The sequence below is a fragment of the Chiloscyllium punctatum genome, chromosome 25 (assembly GCF_047496795.1).
Source record: "Chiloscyllium punctatum isolate Juve2018m chromosome 25, sChiPun1.3, whole genome shotgun sequence".
In the NCBI taxonomy this organism is placed as follows: domain Eukaryota; kingdom Metazoa; phylum Chordata; class Chondrichthyes; order Orectolobiformes; family Hemiscylliidae; genus Chiloscyllium; species Chiloscyllium punctatum.
In genome coordinates, this window is record NC_092763.1 from 77,118,450 (window position 1) to 77,141,555 (window position 23,106).

At 43.1% G+C, this 23,106-nt stretch overlaps 1 protein-coding gene across 4 annotated transcripts in view; it reads right to left on the reverse strand.

The window, feature by feature from the left end:
* aff2 (AF4/FMR2 family, member 2) overlaps positions 1-23,106 on the reverse strand; it is a 535,365-nt gene that overhangs the window by 372,606 nt on the left and 139,653 nt on the right. For 2 of the 4 annotated variants that reach the window (XM_072595595.1, XM_072595596.1), the window contains one exon: positions 20,234-21,151. In XM_072595595.1, coding sequence (XP_072451696.1) covers positions 20,234-21,151 — 918 coding nt within the window. Of the gene's footprint in view, positions 1-20,233; positions 21,179-23,106 lie in introns of all 4 variants that reach the window. The other 2 variants (XM_072595594.1, XM_072595593.1) reach the window with 1 other exon arrangement.

The window sequence follows — 23,106 nt, forward strand, 5'->3', positions numbered from 1 at the left end:
TAAATTTAAGGGGAAGATAGACAGATTTTTAATGAGTAATGGGTCAAGGAGTTGTGAAGAGCAGACAGGAAAGTGGGGTTTGAGGCAGAGATTAGGCCAATGGGCCAAGGAGGGGCAAATGGAGTTTAATTTGGATAAATGTGAGGTGTTGCATTTTGCTAAGGCAAGCCAGAGCAGGGTTTATGCGGTTAATCATAAGGTCCTGGGGAATGATGCCAAGCAATGACACCACATTCTTTGAAAGTGGAGTCATAGGCAGACAGGGGTGTGTGAAGAAGGCTGAAGAGTATCAGAGACTGAGAGGTGACCTTATAGAGGTTTATAAAATCATGATAATGATTGGAAGGTCTTTTTCTTAGTATGGGGAAACTGAAAACTAGAGGACATAGGTTTAAGGTGAGAGGGAAAAGATTTTAAAATGATCTGAGGGGTAACTTTGTCACATAGAGGGTGGTGCGTGTATGGAATGAGCTGCCAGAGGAAGTGGTAGAGGCTCGTACAATTGCAACATTTAAAAGGCACCTGGATGGGTATATGAATAAGAAGGACTTAGAGGGATGTGGGCCAAGTGCTGGCAAATGGGACTAAATCCGATTGGGATATCTAGTCAGCACAGAAGTGTTGGTCTGTTTCTATGCTTTATGATTCTATGAGGCCTGTCATGGTGGTATTAAAATGCTGGAGATGTCTTGAGGTGCTGAGTTCTTTATTCCTAATACTAATTCTTATGTTACAAAATTATTGTGTTGTCTTTTTACAGGAGCACTTCTGGTGCAGGGGTTAGCCTCCCTGACTCTGAACCAGAAGCTCAGGGATTGGCTGCCCGATCATATTTTTGCAGCTGAAGAAGGCACACGCACCATGTGGTCAAATACAATTATAGAATCCTACAATGTGGAAAGAGGCCATTCAGCTGATTGTGTCTGTACTGACCCTCCAAAGACCAACCCACTCAGAGCCAACCCCTGCCCTATCGCTGTAACCCTGAATATCCCGCGGCTAATTCACCTGGCCTGCACATTTTTGGATTGTGGGAGGAAACCAGAGCACTCGGAGAAAACTCACGCAGACACGGGAGAATGGGGAAACTCCACACAGACAGTCGCCCGAGGCTGAAATCAAATCTGTGTTCCTGGTGCTGTGAGGCACCAGGGCTAACCAGAGTGAAAAATAGAACATAGAAAAATACAGCGCAGTACAGGCCCTTCGGCCCTCGATGTTGCGCCGACCGAAGCCTACCTAACCTACACTAGCCCAATAACCTCCATATGCTTGTCCAATGCCCGCTTAAATGACCATAAAGAGGGAGAGTCCACCACTGCTACTGACAGGGCATTCCATGAACTCACAACCCGCTGAGTAAAAAATCTACCTCTAACATCTGTCCTATACCTACCACCTCTTAATTTAAAGCTGTGTCCCCTAGTAACAGCTGACTCCATACGCGGAAATAGGTTCTCACTGTCAACCCTATCTAAACCCCTAATCATCTTGTACACCTCTATCAAATCTCCCCTAAACCTTCTTTTCTCCAATGAGAAAAGTCCCAAGTGCCTCAGCCTTTCCTCATACGATCTTCCTACCATTCCAGGCAACATCCTGGTAAACCTCCTCTGCACTTGTTCCAATGCCTCCACATCCTTCCTATAGTATGGCGACCAAAACTGCATACAATACTCCAGATGAGGCCGCACCAGAGTCTTATACAACTGCAACATGACCTCAGGACTCCGGAACTCAATCCTCTACCAATAAGGCCCAGTACACCATATGCCTTCTTCACCGCACTATTTACCTGGGTGGCAACTTTCAAAGATCTGTGTACATGGACACCAAGATCCCTCTGCTCATCCACACTACTAAGTAGTCTACCATTAGCCCAGTAATCCTACCAAAGTGAATGACTTCACACTTAGCTACATTGAATTCCATTTGCCACCTTACTGCCCAGCTCTGCAACTTATCTATATCGCGCTGTAACCTGCCACATCCTTCTTCGCTGTCCACAACTCCACCGACTTTCGTGTCATCCGCAAACTTGCTCATCCAGCCTTCAAGCCCCTCCTCCAGGTCATTTATAAAAATGACAAACAGCAATGGTCCCAAAACAGATCCTTGTGGAACACCGCTAGTAACTGCGCTCCAAGATGAACCTATATCATCAACTACTACCCTCTGTCTCCTTCCAGCCAGCCAATTCCTAATCCAAACCTCTAATGCACCCTCAATGCCATACCTCCGTAGTTTTTGCATTAGCCTGCCATGGGGTACCTTATCGAACGCCTTGCTAAAATCCATATACACCACATCTACTGCTTTACCCTCGTCCACTTCCTTGGTCACCTTCTCAAAGAATTCAATAAGGCTTGTGAGGCACGACCTGCCCTTCACAAAACCATGCTGACTATCCTTGATCACATTATTCCTATCCAGATGTTCATAAATCCTATCCCTTACAATTATCTCTAAGACTTTGCCCACAACAGAAGCGAGACTCACTGGCCTATAGTTACTCGGGTTATCCCTGCTCCCCTTCTTGAACAAGGGGACCACATTCGCTATCCTCCAGTCTTCTGGCACTATTCCCGTATACAACGACGACATAAAAATCAAGGCCAATGGCTCCGCTATCTCCTCCCTAGCTTCCCAGAGGATCCTAGGATAAATGCCATCAGGCCCAAGGGACTTATCTATTTTCATCCTTTCCAGTATACCCCAGACCTCTTCCCTACATACCTCAAGGCCATCCATTCTAATCACTTGTGACTCAATATTCACATCAGCAACAGTGTCCTGTTCCTGAGTGAATACTGACGAAAAGTATTGATTTAGTGTCTCACCAATCTCCTCCGCCTCCACACACAACTTCCCACTACTATCCTTGACTGGACCGATACCTACCCAAGTCATTCTTTTATTCCTGACATACCTATAGAAAGCCTTTGGGTTTTCCCTAATCCTACCAACTAAGGACTTTTCATGTCCCCTTCTCGCTGCTCTTAGCTCTCTCTTTAGATCCTTCCTGGCTACCTTATAACTCTCAATCACCCCAACTAAACCTTCACGCCTCATCTTTACATAGGCCGCCCTCTTCCCTTTCACAAGGGATTCCAATTCCTTATTAAACCATGGCTCCCTCACAAGACCCTTTACTCCCTGCCTGACTGGTACATACTTATCAAGGACACCCATTAGCTGTTCCTTGAACAATCTCCACATATCATTTGTGTTCTTCCCTTGAAGCCTATTTTTCCAATCCATGCATCCTAAGTCATGCCTCACCGCATCATAATTTCCCTGCCCCCAGCTATAACTGTTGCCCTGCAGTGCACACTTATCCCTCTCCATCACTAGAGTAAAAGTCACCGAGTTGTGGTCACTGCCCCCGAAGTGCTCATCTACCTCCAAGTCTAACACCTGGCCTGGTTCATTACCTAGAACCAAATCCAGTATAGTCTCACCTCTTGTTGGCCTGTCTACATATTGTGTCAGGAAACCCTCCTGCACACATTGGACAAACACCGACCCATCTAACGAACTCGAGCTATAGCTTTCCCAGTCAATATCTGGGAAGTTAAAGTCCCCATAACAACCACCCTGCTACTATCACTCTTCTCCTGAATCATCCTCGCAATACTTTCCTCTACTTCTCTCGGACTATTAGGAGGCCTGTAGAAAACTCCTAACAGGGTGACCTCACCTTTCCTATTTCTAACCTCCGCCCACACTACCTCAGATGGCAAGTCTTCCTCCATCACCCTTTCTACTGCTGTAATACTATCCTTGACAAGCAATGCCACACCTCCCCCTCTTTTACCCCCATCTCTGACCCTACTAAAACATTTAAACCCTGGAACCTGCAACAGCCATTCCTGTCCCTGTTCTACCCACGTCTCTGTAATGGCCACAACATCGAAGTCCCAGGTACCAACCCATGCTGCAAGCTCACCTACCTTATTTCTTATACTTCTGGCAGTGAAGTATACACACTTCAAGCCACCTTCCTGTTTACCGGCACCCTCCTTCGAGATCGATGCCATGTTTCTAACCTCCCTACACTCAAGGTCCTGTACCCTAAAGCTACACTCCAGGTTCCCATGTTCCTGCAGAGTTAGTTTAAACCCTCCCAAAGAGCACTAGCAAACCTCCCCCCAAGGATACTGGTGCCCCTCAGGTTCCAGGGGTGTGGTGCTAGAAAAGCACAGCCGGTCAGGCAGCATCTGAGGAGCAGGAGAGTCAACATTTTGAGCAAAGCTCTTCATCAAGAATGCTAACCACTAAGGCACTGTGACGCCCCATAAATAGATTAAGTATCAAGCAAGCACATACCAATGACAGGCAGGTGGTGTGCAAGAATTTCCTGACCAAGCATGTGTTGGATAAAGTGTTGTTGCCTCTACCAACACCCTCCAAGGCTCCAACCTCTATCAGATTAGATTGTCCAGTAACTCAGAATCCCTAGGGACACAGCACTACCTCCCCCTGGTTTAGACTAAGCATGGACTACATTAAATATCTTAATACCTCTGCAGTAAAGGGGACATTAGGTGATTGGGCAGTAATACTGAAAGGAAGTTAACAGGTCAACTTCCTCTGACACCCCATCCTCAGTTAAAATCCCCGACATTAAAGGTATTGTCCATTTGGAGGGATGTGAAATGGTTTGCCGATTTGCTAGCGGACAAAGTCAAATTTAGCGTCTTGCAACACAGAAGGCCATTTGACCCACTGTGCATGTTCTGGCTCTTTGAAAATCTATCCTTCTTCCCCTGCTCTGTCCCCATTTGCAATCTTTTTGGCTTTTACAAATATTTATCAGATTTCTTTTTTGAAAGTTATGATTGAATCTGCTTCCACACATGCCCAATAAACAAGTACCCATTCATACGACTGGGAATACTCTGACAGAGATGATTGTACTGGAGATTTGAGGTTCCAATCAAGGATAAATATGCCTATGTACTCTTCAATGGCAGATCAATACTATTATGGTGCTATCAATTCTTTATAGTCAATGCAATGGCTGTGTAGCAGACAGTTATGTACTAAAATGATGTAGAAATGTGTATTTAATCAATAGTCACTCTGATTGCAGGTGATTATAGACACATTTAACACAAGTCACAATCAGCAAACTCTAGATTTCACTGTTGTAGTGTGAAAGGTACAATTACATCTCATTTGGAAGTACTATGTTATGGAAGAATTTATCTCGTTGTTTATCGCTGGATGCAGATCAGTGCAATTCGCACTTGGAAACACAGTGCTATTGCCCTTTTGTTAGGTCTGTTAAGAAATGGCCCACAGCATACAACAGTGTAGGCATTTACTCCTATCCAGATCTCATGTGACAGTACAAAAGCAAAATACTGCAGATGCTGGAAATCTGACAGTGCTGGATAGGTCAGGGTGAGAGAGGTATATCAATTTCCACAGTTTACATTGTGGGGCTTGTGAGTTACTGCAGTCCTTTGGAGCATTGTTCAGGAGTCAGGGAACAATCTCCCAAAGTTGCTCCTGCAGATTCATTTCCTTTAGCATGACAAGGCGCTGAAGATTTGCATGGCTTCGGGAAATCTGGGTGGGTGAAGTTTTTTGGTGCAGATGATGGTTTCCTGTCCCTTCCATGTGTGAACTTAAAAGGACAGCTTGAGAAAATGAAACAAGCCCCAACCACGTTAGTGGTTTCAACATGAGGTGTCTTGTCCAGGACTGAGAAAAGAAGCAAATCAAAAACACTAAGAGATTTACTTCAGAATGATATCAGGTTACCGAAGGCTAAGGTAAAAGAACAGATGATAAACATTTGCCTCATCGCCCCTTCAGAGCCATTTGACCCTTCAGAGGGACATGATCCAAGTGTTTCAAATGCTGGAAGGAATTGCACAAAGTATACACAGAGGAAGTGTTTCCTCTGAATCACAGAAGCAAGTCATTCAGACCAAGTTCACACTGATCCTTTGAAGAGCATCCTACTAGACACACACCTGTACCATATCCCTGTAACCCTCCATTTCCCATGACCAATCCACCTGGTCTGCACATGTTTGGACTGGAAGGGAAATAATCCCATTATACTGTTATAATCAGGGAAATGGCGACATGGTGGTAATCTCATTGGACAAGAGGCTGAGGCTAATACTCCAAAGATGTGTCCTCAAATCCCACTATTGGTGCTGGTGGAAGTTAAAAGTGAGCCTGATAACCGTCACCAATTGCTTTTATAAACCCACTTGGTTCATTAATATTCTTTAGGGAAGGATATCGATCATCCTTATCTTGTCTGGCATATGTGTGACTGTACTTTCTCAGGAGGCTAAGGAAATTCGGCATGTCCACAAAGACCCTGACCAATTTTTATAGATACACCTATCCAGCTGCATCACAGCTTGGTAAGGCAACAGAGAAATTACAGAGAGTTATGAACACAGCCCAGTCCATCACGCAAACCAGCCTTCCATCCATTGACTCTGTCTCCACATCCCACTGCCTCAGGAAAGCAGTCGATATAATCAAAGACCCCTCCCATCCTTGTTACATTTTCTTCCATCGGGCAGCAGGCACTAAGGTTTGAAAACACATACTATAGAGTTAAGAACAGCTTCTTCCCTGATGTTATCAGACTTATGAATAGACCTTTCACATATTAGATTTGATCTTTCTCTGCACCTTCTCTGTAGGGGTAATACTATATTCTGCATTCTGTTCTATTATCCTGATGTGACGAAGGGGCAGCACTCCAAAAGTTTGCGATTTCAATAAACCTGTTGAACTATAACCTGGTGTCATGTGACCTCTGACTTTGTCGACCCCAGTCCAACACTGGCACATCGGAATCATGGCTTTCCTCCTTTAAGACATACCTTAAAATCCAGCTTTCTGTCAAGGCTTTTGATCATCTGATGTAATTCTGTTTTTGTAGCTCTGTCAAACACATTGGAATGTTTTACTACACTGAGGTCGCTTTAGTGGTGGGATGTATTCTCAGAAGTGAAAAGATTTATCTCCCCTGCTGCAGGGGGTTTCGCATTTCAGGTAAGGACAAAGAAATAGCTGGAATGAGTGTCTCACACCTCAACGTTACACAACTACCTTTTGTAGCCCTCCTCCCAACAGACTGAGAATGCTTTCGAGAAAGCAGTCATTGACGAATCTTCTACACTGACAGAAAGTCAGCGCATGGGATGAAATAAACAGTTGGGGGAAGGCGCTGGAAAGCAAGGGGATACAAAATCCTTCTTCAAAGTAAAACTAAACGTTTTAGAAGGAGAAAAAAAATCTGGTTGAAATAGTAATATTTGACTTAATACGTCAAGACAGCAGTCCAGATTTTTCAAAATATCTCAAAAAGAGATAAACGTCGATCACCCATTAAGCCAGGGTGGGACACAACATGCCTAATCCACTATGCCAGCACAGGCCACTATGTCATACTGAATGATGCGTTGTCAACCAGTCTTCCAACTCAGCACTTCCGCCTGTTTTGTGAATGGAAATACACATCACATCATGGAGATTCATTAACGTAAATCAGCCTGACTCTTTCCTGCAAACAGGGCATATCTGATTTTACTGAGTTCTTGTGTGCATTTCCTCATTTAGTCACTACTTGCTCAGTATCTTGGTACAGCACACTCTGTACCCACACAGTTTATTATTTGGCAGCTACATGAGTTACTTGTAAGCCCGCCAGTCTGTCTCTGTTCCCAGTAAAAATGTTCCTGTCAATGACTCAATAACAGAGAGAGAAGACCTTCACTAACTGCATGTTTTGATTTGCTTGCAAGTCTTGTTGTCACTGATAGTGAGACAGCAACTGTGTGCCAAGCTGAACAATACCTGAAGATATAATACTATTCAAAATTATTTTTTCCAACAGACAATGACGGTTGGGGGCTGGGCCAATTTTATCCATAATTGTCATCCTTTTGGAATGTTCACTTTTCATTTAAAATTTATTGAGCTTTTTATGGCAGGACAGCTGGATTTATCAGTCATGAAACATTCAGGATCATCCAAGGTCACCTACAGTTTTTTTTAATTCATTCATGGGATGTGGGCGTCACTGGCTAGGCCAGCGTGTATTGCCCATCCCTAATTGCCCAGAGGGTAGTTAAGTGTCAACAATATTGCTGTGGGTCTGGAGTTACATGTAGGCCAGAGCAGGTAAGGATGGCAGTTTCCTTCCCTAAAGGGCATTAATGAAGCAGATGGGCTTTTCTGACAATCGATAATGGATTTATAGTCATCATTAGACTCTTAATTCCAGATTTTTATTGAATTCAAATGCCACTATCTACCATAGAGGGATTCGAACCCAGACCCCAGGAACATTACCAGGATCCCAGAATTAATAGTCTAACAATAATGCCATGAGGCCAACACCTCCCCCACTGAAGGATGTCCATTGTGATCCTGGGGACTAAGGTGACAATGGGCCTAGATTCTCAAATCTCTCCAACACTGGAACTTTTCCTCACCTTCATGTCTAGTTCTGTTGTCGACTCTCTAGTAGACACTGTTTCCTTCTTTTACTCCAGTGTCTGCTGCTGGAAATCCATCAATGACTTTGGTACCACCAGCAAAAACTGTTCCAAAGCACTCCTTGGAGGATTCTCACAGTCTACTTTCTGTGGACCCAAAGTCATTCTATCCTATGCTGTTCTGTCTCTCAACTCTCACAAGCCCCATTCATTATAAGAAGCAATAGCTCCTGGTTAAACCATACCTCAACATTAAAATTTTCATCCTTATTTTTAACATTTTTCCATGTCTTGAAGCTCACTATCTCTGTAATCTGTTCAGACCCCAAATTCCTTCAACTCTGGCCTCTAATATAACCTCAACTATAATCTTTCCAGCATTGGTGGCTATCACTTCAGCAGCCAAAGGCCTAAGCTCTGGAGGTCCCTCAATTAAGTTCTTCTCCTTTCAAAACTTTCTTCATCACTGACTTTTGATTTAAGGTTGATGTCAAGGCAGAGTTGCCATGATTGAATAGGCCTTTCCTCACTTTTTCTGTCTCCCACTTGGCCTCAATGTTAAGACATGGTGACAGCTGTCACAATGTAGCTGTCAGCATTTTGAACACTTGGTTGTAAGGTCTTCCCAATCAGAGGAAAAAAAAATGAGTTAAGATGAAAAACAGCAACACTTGGAAATGAACGTACTGGTCCTACTGGAACTCCAATTTGATGTGTATAAGTCAGACCAATTTGCATCATTTATTGGTTCCTGCTTCTGGGAATGTTACTGCTGCAATGCTTCATGAAGGGGTACAGGGTATCTATTGGGTTTTGCTTTCACTCATTCATTGAATAAGGGAGGTACTGGATAGTCCAGCATCCCTAATTACCCAGAGGGCAGCTATGAGTCAACCACATTGCTGTGGGTCTGGAGTCACACATAGGCCAGACCAGGTCAGGATGGCAGTTTCCTTCCCTAAAGGATATTTGTGAACCAGATGGGTTTTTTCAACAATTAACAATGGAATCATGGTCACCAGTAGACTTTAAAATTCTGACTTTGACTGAATTCAAATTCCACTATCTGCTACGGCAGGATTTGAACCCAGCTCACCAGAACATTATCTTGGTCTCTGGATTACCAGTCATACCGGGAGGCCATAACCTCCCCTTACAGATTAGATTACTTACAGTGTGGAAACAGGCCCTTCGGCCCAACAAGCCCACACTGACCCTCCAAAGAGCAAACCACCCAGTCCCATTTCCCTACATTTACCCCTTCACCTAACACTACAGGCAATTTAGCATGGCCAATTCACCTAACTTGAATATTTTTGGACTATGGAAGGAAACTGGAGCACCCGGAGAAAACCCACACAGACACAGGGAGAATGTGCAAACTCCACACAGACAGTTGCCTGAGATGGGAATTGAACCCGGGTCTCTGGCACTGTGAGGCAGCAGTGCTAACTGCTGTGTTACCTCGCCACCCAAGTGACCAAAAACTAAACATGCAATGCTGGCCCTCCTTAGACTGTACCAATGAGCAAGATGAGTTCCTGGTGCTCTGGATTACTGTGGTCAATACAGAAAGCAGAAAGGATGGCACTCTTGTGGTACAGTCCATACCTGAGGCAAGAGACCTGGGTTCAAATCCCACTTGCTCCAGTAATGTGTAATAACATCTCTGAACAAGTTGATTAGCAAATATCTGTGTCTAGGCTCTTGTGATGCAGTGGTAGAGTCCCTACCTCTAAGGGAGGAGGCCCAGTTTCAAGTTTCACCTGTCTCAGAAGTGTGTAACAATATCTATGAACAGGTTGGTTAGGAAATGCCCGTTAAGGAGGTAGGAACATGCATTTCTATAGCACCTTTCGTAACTTCAAACCATAAGAAAGGTCATCACTGACAATGAAACATTTTGAAATTGAGTTATTGTTGTGATGGACAAAGCCAATTCATGTACAGTAAGTTGCCATAAACTTTGTGGGTCAAATAGTCAATTTTTAAAAACAATTGCTAATTGTTAAGCAGCTGTTAATATTCTTTATTGACAAATATTTGCTAATTTTCTTTTGCAGTTCTGAATGCAATGAACCACACACTGAAAGTGTTTGCACACTGACCAAACTAATTAGTTTCCTGTGTGCAACACTTGCTTTTTTTAAAAAAATGGGAACATCCAGTGGAGCCCAAACTGAAGATGGCCTCTCCATCGACCAGAGCCTGCATCTCACAAACCTCCCGGGCTGGCAGATGGGGGCTAGAGAATTGGGTGCAATGTCATAGGTGCCTACTCGCTACTGGCCACCTCAATGTTATCACCCACAGGGCAGATATTGATGTCTTGTCTAATCTAGTGCAAAATGAGGCCGTTAAACCTTCCTCCCACCATAACTGGGATTTTGCTCGTAGCATGCAGCCCATTGTATTTTCACTGCTCAATCAGATGGCCAGTAGTGGGGGGAGGGTACCTCTTTCTGCACCCATTGGTGCATCCACGCCAACCTCCCCACCCAATATTTTCCCTCTCTATCCAATCCCACTCCAGCCCCTCTGCCCGTCAGCTCCTCCTCCTTCCAAAGCAGTCCCTCAGAATCAAGGATGATGTTCTTCCACTTGGAAACTGTAAGTGAATAAACAGCTTGCACACAAGGCAATGAGGGAGGTGACGACCTAGTGGCTTTACAGTTGGATTGTTAATCCAGAGACCCTGGTAGTGTACTGGAGACATGGGGTCGAATCCCACCATGGCAAGATGGTAGGATGTTTAACATAATAAAAATCTGGAATGTAGAGCATAATGATGACCACTAATCTATTGTCAATTGTTGAGAAAAACCCGTTTGGGTCACTAATGTCCTTTAGGGAAGAAAGCTGTCATCCTTACCTGGTCTGGCCGACATGTGACTCCAGACCCACAGCAAGGTGGTTAACTGTCCTTTGAGTAACTTGAAATGGGTAATCAATACTGGCCCAGCCAGCAATGCCCTCATCTAGTGAGTTAATCCAAAAGAAAAGCTATTCAACTATGATGGTGGCATAAACGAAACAAAACTGCATGACACTTACTGACACTTCCCTGTGTCTTACAGAGGATGATGATGACACACATTGGAAGGCAGCAGAAACTAATCACCAAGCCTGCACCACATCCATAAATGAAGTGGTGCTGGAAAGGGCTATCACTGAAGTCATGGCAAATGACTGAGCTGGATTCTGGATTAGTGGTGCTGGAAGAGCACAGCAGTTCAGGCAGCATCCAAGGAGCTTCGAAATTGACGTTTCGAGCAAAATCCCTTCATCAGGAATAAAGGCAGAGAGCCTGAAGCGTGGAGAGATAAGCTAGAGGAGGTTGGGGGTGGGGAGAAAGTAGCATAGAGTACAATGGGTGAGTGGGGGAGGGGATGAAGGTGATGGGTCAGGGAGGAGAGGGTGGAGTGGATAGGTGGAAAAGGAGATAGGCAGGTCGGACAAGTCCGGACAAGTCATGGGGACCATGCTGAGCTGGAAGTTTGGAACTAGGGTGAGATGGGGGAAGGGGAAATTAGGAAACTATTGAAGTCCACATTGATGCCCTGGGGTTTAAGTGTTCTGAGGCGGAGGATGAGGCGTTCTTCCTCCAGGCGTCTGGTGGTGAGGGAGCAGCAGTGAAGAAGGTCCAGGACCTCCATGTCCTCGGCAGAGTGGGAGGGGGAGTTGAAATGTTGGGCCACGGGGCGGTGTGAAAAGTTCTAGACTTGGAAATATATTACCATCCCTTCACTGTCACTGGGTGAGAAGTTTGCAATTCCTCCCCACCCCCAGAAGGGCATCGTGGGCCTACCTTTAACATATGGACCGCAGCAGTTCAAGAAGGCAACTCTGCACCACTTTCTTAAAGGGCAACTTGGGACAGGCCCAGTCAGCACCACCCATGTCCCACAGGAACATTTTATCAAATATGTGGAATTTCCTTAAAGTCCAGGATCTATCATTCCCCATTCTGTCTCTGGAGAAACAAGAGTACACTCTCTCTCCCCACCCCTGACATTTTAGGTATTGGGACAGGACTCCTCCTTGTAAAACCCAGCTCCATAGCCTTGTCAAGTGAATGAATATTTTAGTCTAAATCACGGAGAACTGAAGACCACCCTCATGTATTGTGTTAAAGGAGATGTCCAATAGTTTTGTGCAACTTTTATTCTTTAATGTTGATTTGTTAAAAAAAAGGGCAAAAATCCCAAAGTGCCCAAAATATTCTTCCTGATTACTTTGTCAATATGCAATCTAGCTCTCATACGCCTGGTGTTTATTTGTAATTCAAGAGTTAATATTGACAAAATGTACTGAGGCAGGAAAAATGTTCAGCAGCAAATTTTCTCCTGAAGTAAAAATAAACAGTAACATCTGTAGTGCAAACTGGCGAAAACTGTATATAATAATAAACTTTTTCATTTTCTTCTAACTAAATACCATCTGCAATCAGTCTTCTGTGGATATAAATAGACCTTTGTATAGTTCTCTCAGATGGCATACTTTGAACACACCAACCTCTTTTTAAGTGCCCCTTTCCCGCACACTTAGAAGCCTAGTTGTACAGTTATTTGCATATTTTAAATACTATTAACACAATTGCTCTGCAATTGAATCCTTGGGGACTAATAATTACACATTGTTTCCCTTTACTTCCTAAACTGTTATGTATTTTGAAAAGTACTACGTACAAATTGTAGATATTAATCTACCAATAAACTGCACTCTTGTTTCAGACAGTAATCTGTGCTTTGACCAACAGCAGGAAGTCAATCGGCGCATTATCTGCTTTTTAAAACTGTCAGAACACAAACTGTTCCTGGAACTGCTGATCGCAATATTGAGAGATTATTCTTCTTCTTTTGTGTGTGAACATCAATAAAGCTTGTAACATCTAAGAGGGAAAGAAATAATTTGCATTTATACAGCAACCTTCATGACCTCAGAACATCCCAAAGCACTTTACAGTCAAGGAAGTACTTTTGGAATGCATCGTCAGATGAGAAATGCACAGTAAGGTCCTGCAAATAGCAATGTGATAATGACCGGATCATCTGGTTTTTATGATGTTGTTTGAGAGAAAAGTATTGACCAGGATACTGGGGAGAATTGCCCCATTCTTTGAAGTAACTCTACTGGGTCTTACAGCTGATAAGTCTACAGTTTGAACATCTTATGTGAAAAACTACCCCTCCAACCATGCAGCACTCTCTCAGTCAATGACTACAAACGCTGACCTACATTATGTGCTTTTAGCTTCTGGGCTGGGATATGAACTCACAACCTTCCGACTCAAAGTCAAAATGCTACTCCCGATACCCACAACAGCTGTCAGGGCTTCCGCTTATTAATCTGTCTTAAACCCATAGAATCTTCAACTGCACCTTTAATCATTGCTTTGCTCTACAGAGTTTTAAACACAAGAAATGATTCAAACGGTTAGATTATTTCTCTGAATTCCAATGTAACAGGTTTGATTACTTAATATCCCAGACCTGCAGTAACACGGATGTTTGGCAATTCTGACACAGAAACGCACACACAGACACACACACACACAACAAAATCCTCACAAAATGTAAGCAAATACAAAAAAAAGAACACAGCCAAACATTTCTTATTCCACCTTAAGCTAATTTGAAATGCTACAGATTTGACTTTTACATAACCGGCACCCAAGAGAGTTGGTTCTTGTCAATCTAGCAAGCTGCATGGAGAGGAGAGAAATTAAGAAATGGTAAATATTAATACTTTACTCACCAGCATGATCTGCTGCCAGCTGTTTGTGACTGTACGCTGTTGTGGCGTTTATGTTTGTGGGGAAATTGCACGTTTTGGAAACAGTGCATAGATTTCATCACTAGGGTGCTCTCTTGTTCCCCTTTCATGGGTAAGGTCACATGTGAACTAATTCACCCTTTTCTAAGAGGTTAGAATTCCACTGTGTCACCCACACAATGAAACAGAGGGTATGGAACCGGCTACCTATCTCAAGTCCAATTATCAAGCACGATGCATCACCGAAGTCATCTTAGATACTGTGTGCAAGCTGAATTAGTATCTTGAGATACTCTGTAAAACACCAGAGTGACTAAGATGATCATGGCTTCTATCATGAGATCTAAGCTGCGGACAGGACTTACGACAGGACTCACATCCAAACATCCTTATTTCACAGTGTATAAAGTCCACGTGCCCTGCAAACAGTCTACAGAGTCTAATTAGAAACTCAGTCTCTACTCATCACAATTCTTGATTTTAATTTGAAAGAAGGACGTGCAGAAGTTAAAACAAAGTGCAATATTATTCACCAAATTGTGACAGAAACAAGAGCAAATTCTCCTGGAAGAAGACGGATCATTTTTCCCACCAAACGCAGGTAGTGGAAGATGGTTAGCCAATGACAAATCACCAGCGTAAAAACTAATCATTTAAAAGGAGTAGATTTACCAGATCATCCACTTTCTGGCCAGAAACAGAAATCTCACGATGTGTTGTCCTTTCCACAGAACACTTGCTCGTAAGGTAGACAGTCCATGCATGGTTTTAAGTTTGGAATCATACTTGAATTGAGACAAGTAAAAGAAGATGGCAATAGTAGGAATGGGAATATGATAACAGGCCCCTCCAGCCTGCACCGGCACTTAATTATAATGAGGTGGCGCTGTTCATGACATCTATTTTATAGCACTTGTTCCTTACACCTTGATACCAGTGCTTAACACATGTGTAAACTCTCAGAATTGAAAGCCTCACTGCTGTCCGCAATCTGGACCCTGATTTGAGAAGAGTTGTTGTGGCCAGACCTCAGTTCAAAGTTTCCATGATACTGGCCATGTCACTGGACGGATAATCCAGAAGCCTGGGCAAGTACTCTGGGGACACTGGGTTAAATTCCAGCTCATAGATTTTCATAGAATCCCTACAACGTGGAAACAGACCATTTGGACCAACAACTCCACACCAATCCTCCAAGTAGTAATCCACCCAGGCCCATTCCCCAATGTTATTACTCTACATTGCCCCTGACTAATGCACCTAACCTACACACCCCAAAACACTATGCATAATTTAGCATGGCATTCACATCTTTGGACTGTGGGAGGAAACCAGAGCACACAAAGGAAACACACACAGACATGGGGAGAATGTGTAAACTCCACACAGACAGTCATCCAAGGCTGGAATCAAACCTGAGTCCCTGGCACTGTGAGGCAGCAGTGCTAACCACTGAACCACCATGTCGCCTTGTTACCAATCCAATGAATTAATAATAACTGGAGCTGAAAGCTGGTCTCAAATAATGAAGCTATCAACTGTCCTAAAAATACATGATTCATTCATGCCCTTTTGAAAAGGAAATCTAACATCCTTACGCAGAGTCTAGGGAACACACAACTGATCTCTGACATGGTCTAAAAAGATTCTCAGTCACAGTAAATGGGGATGGGTAACAAATGCTATTCTTGCCCGCCAAGCCCACAACCCATGAAAGAATAAAAAATGCCCCTAACTAAACACAATTTCTTCCCCTTCCCTTATCTTGTTATGAACCCTCACCCTGTCCACTGCCAATAAATATAACAGCCTGAAAAATAATCATGTTACTCAAAATGTTACCTGTTTCCCCTTCTCCACAGATACTGCTGGATCTGAATTTCTCCAGCACCTTCTGTTTTCATTTCAATTTTTCACCGTCTGCAGCATTTTGTTTTTAAGATTACTAACTTTTTAACATCTCACACAAATACGGACAACTCTCCAAAAGTAATTCAACGATGACACGTAATTTTTCCGCAACAGTTCCAACAGTTTGTGGTGATATTCGATGATGGCCCATTGTTAAGGGATGGGATTTTTTTTCCAGAGTTTGAGAACTCTTGGAGCAGGATAATGAACAAATCTAAAGATTCAAAGTTATGAAAATGGTGAACAGGAAAAGGGTTATATGGCTCATCTAACCTACTCCAGGGATCTGTGAAACTCGGAAGTGTCAACGTTAGACACCTACTAGAAACCAGGAGAAAGTGAGGACTGCAGATGCTGGAGATCAGAGTCAAAGAGTGTGGCGCTGGAAAAGCACAGCAGGTCAGGCAGCACCCAAGAAGCAGGACAGTCGACGCTTCGGGCATAAGCTCTTCGTCAGGATTGTCGGGGCGAGGGGGGGAGCCCAAGATGGCTGAGAGATAAATGGGATGGGGGTGGGGCAGGGGGGGATGTAGTTTGGAAGGCGATAGGTGAATGAAGCTGGGGGTTGATGGTGATAGGACGGAGAGGAGGGTGGAGCAGATGGGGGGAAGGAAGATGGACGGGTAGAGCAGTTCGAGAGGGCAGTTCCAAGTTGGAGGGTTGGCTCTGGGATAAGGTGTGGAGAGGGGAGATGAGGAAACTGGTGAAATTAATATTTATGCTGTGTGGTTGGAGGGTCCCAAGGCAGAAGATAAGGTGTTTCTCCTCCAGGCGTCGGGTGGCTTGGATTTGGCAGTGGAGGAGGCCCAGGTGTTACATGTCCTTAGTAGAGTGGGATGGGGAGTTGAAGTGTTCGGCCACAGGATGGTGGGGTTGTTGGGTGCATATGTCCAGGAGATGTTCCCTGAACCACTCCGCAACTTGGTGTCCTGTCTCCCCAGTGTAGAGGAGAGCACACTGGGAACAACAGACACAGTAGATGAGGTATCTGCTATATACCAGTCATGCTGCTGAGTAGGCAAAGACCCTATAGGGTTTTCGGGAAAGTGTGTTATATGTGAATGTACATTAACGGACAAAACTTCTGCAATTGTCAATACTTACTCTTTACTCTGTTCCCATTCACTGCCCACACCCTTTGATCCCTTCAGTTTTAAGAACTATATTTAATGTTTTGTCCTCAACTGCTTTCTATGGCACAGAATTCCCCAGGCTCACTAGGTGAAGACATTCCTTCTCAACTCACTCCTAAATGGTCTCTCCCACATTGCATTCCTGCCTGTGGCTCCTTACAGTGTGCAAATTGCCACATACATGACACAGAGGGAGATGGTGGCTCAGTGGCAATTCTACTAATCTAGAGCGCCAAGCCATGCTGTGGGCCAAGTAGGTTCAAATCTTGCCAGAGAAACTGGTGGAACTTAATTTCAATTGATAAATCCTTGAATTGAAAGCAAGTCATTGAAATGATTACTGTAAAATCCTATCTGACTCTTTAAATGTACTTCAGAGAAGGGAATCAGCTATCCTTACCTGGTTTGGCTCACATTTTAGTCCAAACCTGTAGCAATGTCATTATCATTAATTAGTCAAACAAGTACTCAGTTCAAGGGCAATTCCTAGAATCCCTGCCCCCTCAACCCATTGAGTCCATACTGACCCTCCAAAGAGTATCCCACCCAGACCCATCCCCTACCCTAGCCCTGTAACCCTGCCAATCCCATGGCCAATACACCTAACCTGCACATCTTTGGACTGTGGGAGGAAACCAACACAGACATGGGGGAGTGTGAAAACTCCATATAGACAGTCATTTGAGGGTGGAATCAAACCTGGCGCTGTCAGGTAACAGTGCTAACCACTGAGCGACTATGCTGTGCAATTACAGATGGGTACTGTGACTAGCCTGCCAGTGACATCCACATCTTATGAAAAGAATTTAATAAATGAGAGCACCCACCACACATCAAACACTCTCCATTGGCTGAAGAATACTTCAGGAAGTTCTAAATTCATAGAAGGAGCCATCTAAATGCAAGTCCTTTCTTAATTTGGTATCAACGGTAATGATTACCATTCAACTGTCCATTACTGTTTTGTAAAATAGTTTTATAAAATAAAGTGTCAATTTATGTTTATTCCTTATACATTTGTGAAATTGCTAACCCAAAAAAATGATAATTAAACCAAATAATGAATCCACAACGTTATGGCCCTACCCAGACAGACGACAGGAATTCGACCTCCCTGGTAATATTTCACTGTAGGATCATTCCAACGAGCAGTAGCTGACACATATGTTTCTACACATGATACAATCACTGATGTTTACAATGTTCAGGAATATGACATCCTGTCTCAAAGAGGTGACACAGCACATTCTGTATAGTGTGACATGAAGCGTGAATAGTAACTACACAAGTGGTTGGTGTAACTGCCAAGGCAACAGCTCCTCCAGCCCAAGTTCCAAGTCCTATTTTTGTTGGCCAGAGGTGAATAAAGAGGCTGGCATTCTATTACAAACAGAGAAGTATTGTTTGCCCTTCACTTGCACAAAGATAAAGTACCAGTTGATATGTAAACCACAATACTCAGGGTAAGAGCAAGGGCTCATAAGAGTTGAATTAATGTTCAGTCTAAATCACTGAAACGTTGCAGGGAAGTGCACTTATGCTTCATAATCTCTCTCACACTGTTATCTGTGTTGAAAGGGTCACTTTGTAATGCCTTGATTTATTCTGCATGATTTTACTCCAGTAGCATTTACAGTTTGCAAAGCTGTTAAAGAAATATTAAGATTCTTCACAAGTATTTTTGGATGAATACTTTCATCATACAATTGGATTCAAAGGATTAGGGCATTATAACCGAGGGTACAAGTCAACAGCTAGTGCCAGCAGTTGATCTATTTCCTTTCCATGACTTGTACATGTTGTGTTCTCTGCCAATGGGAACATGGATAACTCGCAACTCCAAACATCTCAAAGTCTTTCTTGTCTCAAAGAACAAGAGAAAAATAATCTTGCATTTACGTAGCAACTTTAATTACCTCAGATTGACCAAAAATACTTATTCACAAATGAAGTGCTACCTTGAATAATCTATAGCATTGACTATTATTCAATCACAAAATGAATTTGATAAAACAGTAAAGTTACTTGTAAATAGTGGCTGCAATGAAATTGCTCTTTTTGACTGTAACTTTAAAACTATCAAGAAAGAAAACAATTGCATTTTTGTACATTATTTCATATCCTTGGGTCCTGACAGCCAAAGTAGACTTTTAGGTGTGCATATTATTCCTATGGCTAATGTTGTTGGGTGAGAGAACACAGGATAAGAAAAAAAGGCAGAAAAATAACAGGGGAACCTCGATTATCCAGCATTTGATTGTCTGAATATCAGATTTTCTGGCAATATTGCATTGTCCCGATGCTTGGCTAAACTATGTTAACTGGCATTTGATTATCCAGAATTCGATTAACCGAACAAAATACTCCCCACCCGTGTTCTTCAGATAATCGAGGTTCCTCTGGACTGGAGATGGATAATCTGTTTGAAGAATGGAGCAGACTTGAGGTGTTGAATAGTCTGCTTCTGTTACTAACGTTACTGTGATATGCAGACAAAAAGATAAGCATTGTACACTGCATAGCATTTAGCAAAAGATTTTACTGCTCCTCGGATGCTGCCTGAACTGCTGTGCTCTTCCAGCACCATTAATCCAGATATCTGGTTTCCAGCATCTGCAGTCATTGTTTTTACCTGACTCATCAATGGTTCATCCCAAATTACTATTAATCTCTGTGCTTTCAACTAAATGCCAGGGATTCAAATTGGGTCGATCAAAAACCACTTCAGATTTACATGCATTATACTTCCTCGCTGTAACCATTTCTGATGTAGCCAGATTGATCCCAACATTAAATAGGCTTCCCTACAGTAAGATAATGCCAATCTCACTTTGCCAAAATGTAATCTTCCTGCTCTAAAACAAACTAATAGTATTCTGCTTTTATCTGTGTTTTTACTTTAAGCTTGAAAGTAGTGAGGGGCCCACTTACCTCACCAGGTTGAGGGATTGTCAGCTTGGGTAACTTGCACTTAGTACTTGCTGTGCTGGGCTTTCCATCTAGAAGGCTGCCAAACAGCTGGCTGCTAAAAGCATCGTCCATCTCCATGAGTGGCTTTAGTTCGGGCGACTCGATAGGAACTTGGTCTTGCCCATCCATTGGTCTCACATAAGCAGTGGGCTTCTGTTGGAGCATGCTAGACTTAGAATACAGTCCAGGAGGGAAATTCTGAGCGGAGATTGCACTGCTGCAGGGTATCAGGGATGTTGAAGGAGCTGGAGATCCCGCAGAATGGAGAGCAGTGTCACTGTCAACGGGAGACTTTCCATGGCAGCTTTCTTTATAGGCATGATCCCCACTGCTGGATTTGGAATGGCTGTGTCTTTTGGAACGGGAAGTGGTACTGGGACTAGGTGACTGTGACTTAACGCAATCATCAACAATAGCCTGATGATCATTTTTGTGCTGCTCAGTCTGATTGCTATACAGGTCACCGTACCGGTCCTGGGCTTGTTCATGCTTTCCTCGGCTCTGCTGATTGCCGGACTGGCCTATGGATTGCACGCTATGCCCACTCCCAGAACCATGGCCACTGCGAGGCCAGTCCATCCGGGATTTCTTGCTGCTCTGGTGCCCATGCAGCAATGTTGAACTCAATGACAAAGAGGAAGAAGGTGGAGGCATACATGATGAGGAATGACTACTGCTTTGGTGGGATGAGGCTATTTTGGCTCTGGGTTCGGTGAAGAAACTCTGCTCCATTTTCTCGACAGGCGTCTGTGGAATCAACGACTTGGGGATCCCTACGAGGTGACTCTGGTTCGAGCGATTCGTTAACAGGTCCTTCATTTCATCATAGTTCCCTAATGTACTCTGCACACGATTGGAAAGAGCATCCCCCTTGCTGGTCTGAAAGAAATTAGACGGCATACAAGACTAAACAGTAATTATTTTAAAAGCACAACAAAGAATCCTTATAATAGACAACACGGCACAGTCACCAAATGATATTCAATACATTTGCTCGCGTTTGACATATTGAGTCACAGTTACCAAAAATTAATTAATGTGATTGTCTTTGAGGTCGTTCTAAAAACTGAAGTGGCTCACCAGTGTCCCAGTGGGGAAGACAGGAAGGTGCTGCCCTTACCCAACCTAGAACACTCGTGACTTCAGTCCAGCCTGGTACAATTGAGCCTTAAAACTCTGAAAATGGCTAAGGAAGCTACCAACTGCAATCACTAGGTTATGTTGTCTCCCCTTGATTGTGTCTGGGCAGTAAATAAAACCTAGCAGCCTGAAATCAAACAAAAATAATCTAATTTGGGTGAAGCCAACTCCACGTTTGAAACAAAATGATCTCAGAGCCAGAACAGGGACCATTTCTGCCACATTACTGATTACATCGAGATGGCAAGCCAATTCTTTAAAAGGTCATTCCACTTAGTCCCTCGCAGCATTGGCCAAAAAAGCACAATCCCTTTTGAAGATTGCAGGCTTAAAGGCTTCAGAATTTACACTCAATTAACCCATCTTTGATTTTTTTCTTCCCCCCCCCCAGCCTCTTTTATAGTGGCATTTAAACCTTACTAAGGGTTGGGAGGAACGAGTTAAACATTAAACACTTGGCTGCAAAAACTGCACTTGTTCGAGAAAAAACAATTTAAAATAAATTTGCAAACGGCATTTATCTGCCCTGTGATGTATAATAAAGCAATTATACTGCAATCAATAAAATGCCATTTTCGCCATTGTACCTCTATTGATCAAAGCTTAGAAGATGTGTTGCAAATATACTCAATCACAATATAAAAATAATTATGTGGCACCTCATTCATTTACAAGGAATACAGCATTTTACAATGGATAACTGGACTAGACAGCCTCAGAATCAGAAAAGATTGGATCGAGTTTTCAGATGATGGGCATGTAAATACATTGTTTTCAGCAGTCTAATCCATGCTAGTAGCTGAATCACACTTCTCTTTACCAGAGACACAAACACACTAAAGCTGTTATTTATGGCATTTTGGTGAACAATTGGTTGATAAATGATTATCCCACACAAATCATGCAAGATGATCCAAATAAGAAAGATGATTTGCTTTCGTTTCTGACTGCACTTCACTTCCTGTTGAGCTAAGAACTAATTTCAGTCACTGCAAAGGGCTTTTGTGTGCAGCCTCAAAGAGGTTCGTTGCCTGCAGAATCTTTTAGTTCCCATCAGCTCTGAGAAAGCTGATAGGGGTGTGGCTCTGCACGATGGATTTTTTTTTAAGTTTCAAAAATACACTTTATTCATAAAAATATCTTTATATACATACATAGCTCCTAAAGAAGTTCAGTTCTGTACAGTAGCGTATGAAGAAATAAACACTGAAGTTTGACTCTATCCAGTAAATAAACCAAAGGCTGTTCTTACTATACAAGATTATATTTACATATATCTGAGGTATCAGAAGGGGCTCTGCACTTTGGATATTCCTGCTATTAGGTAATTAGATCTTCCTCAATATAAGGAGAGGCTGAATAGTCCAGGACTTTCCCCACTGGAACACAGAAGGTTGAGGGGGTGACTTTATTGCGATTTATAAAGTCACGAGAGGCATAGATAAGGTGAATAGCAAATGTCTTTTCCCTCGGCTGGGGGGTTTAAAACTAGGGTGCATAGGTTTAAGGTTATAAGAGAAAGATATAAAAGCAACCTTAGGGGCAACATTTTCACACAGAAAGTGGTTCATATGTGGAATGAACTGCCAGAGGAAATGGTGGATGTAGGTACAGTTACAACATTTAAAAGACATTTGGATAAGTACATGAATAGGAAATATTTGGAGAGATATGGGCCAAATGCAGGCATGTGG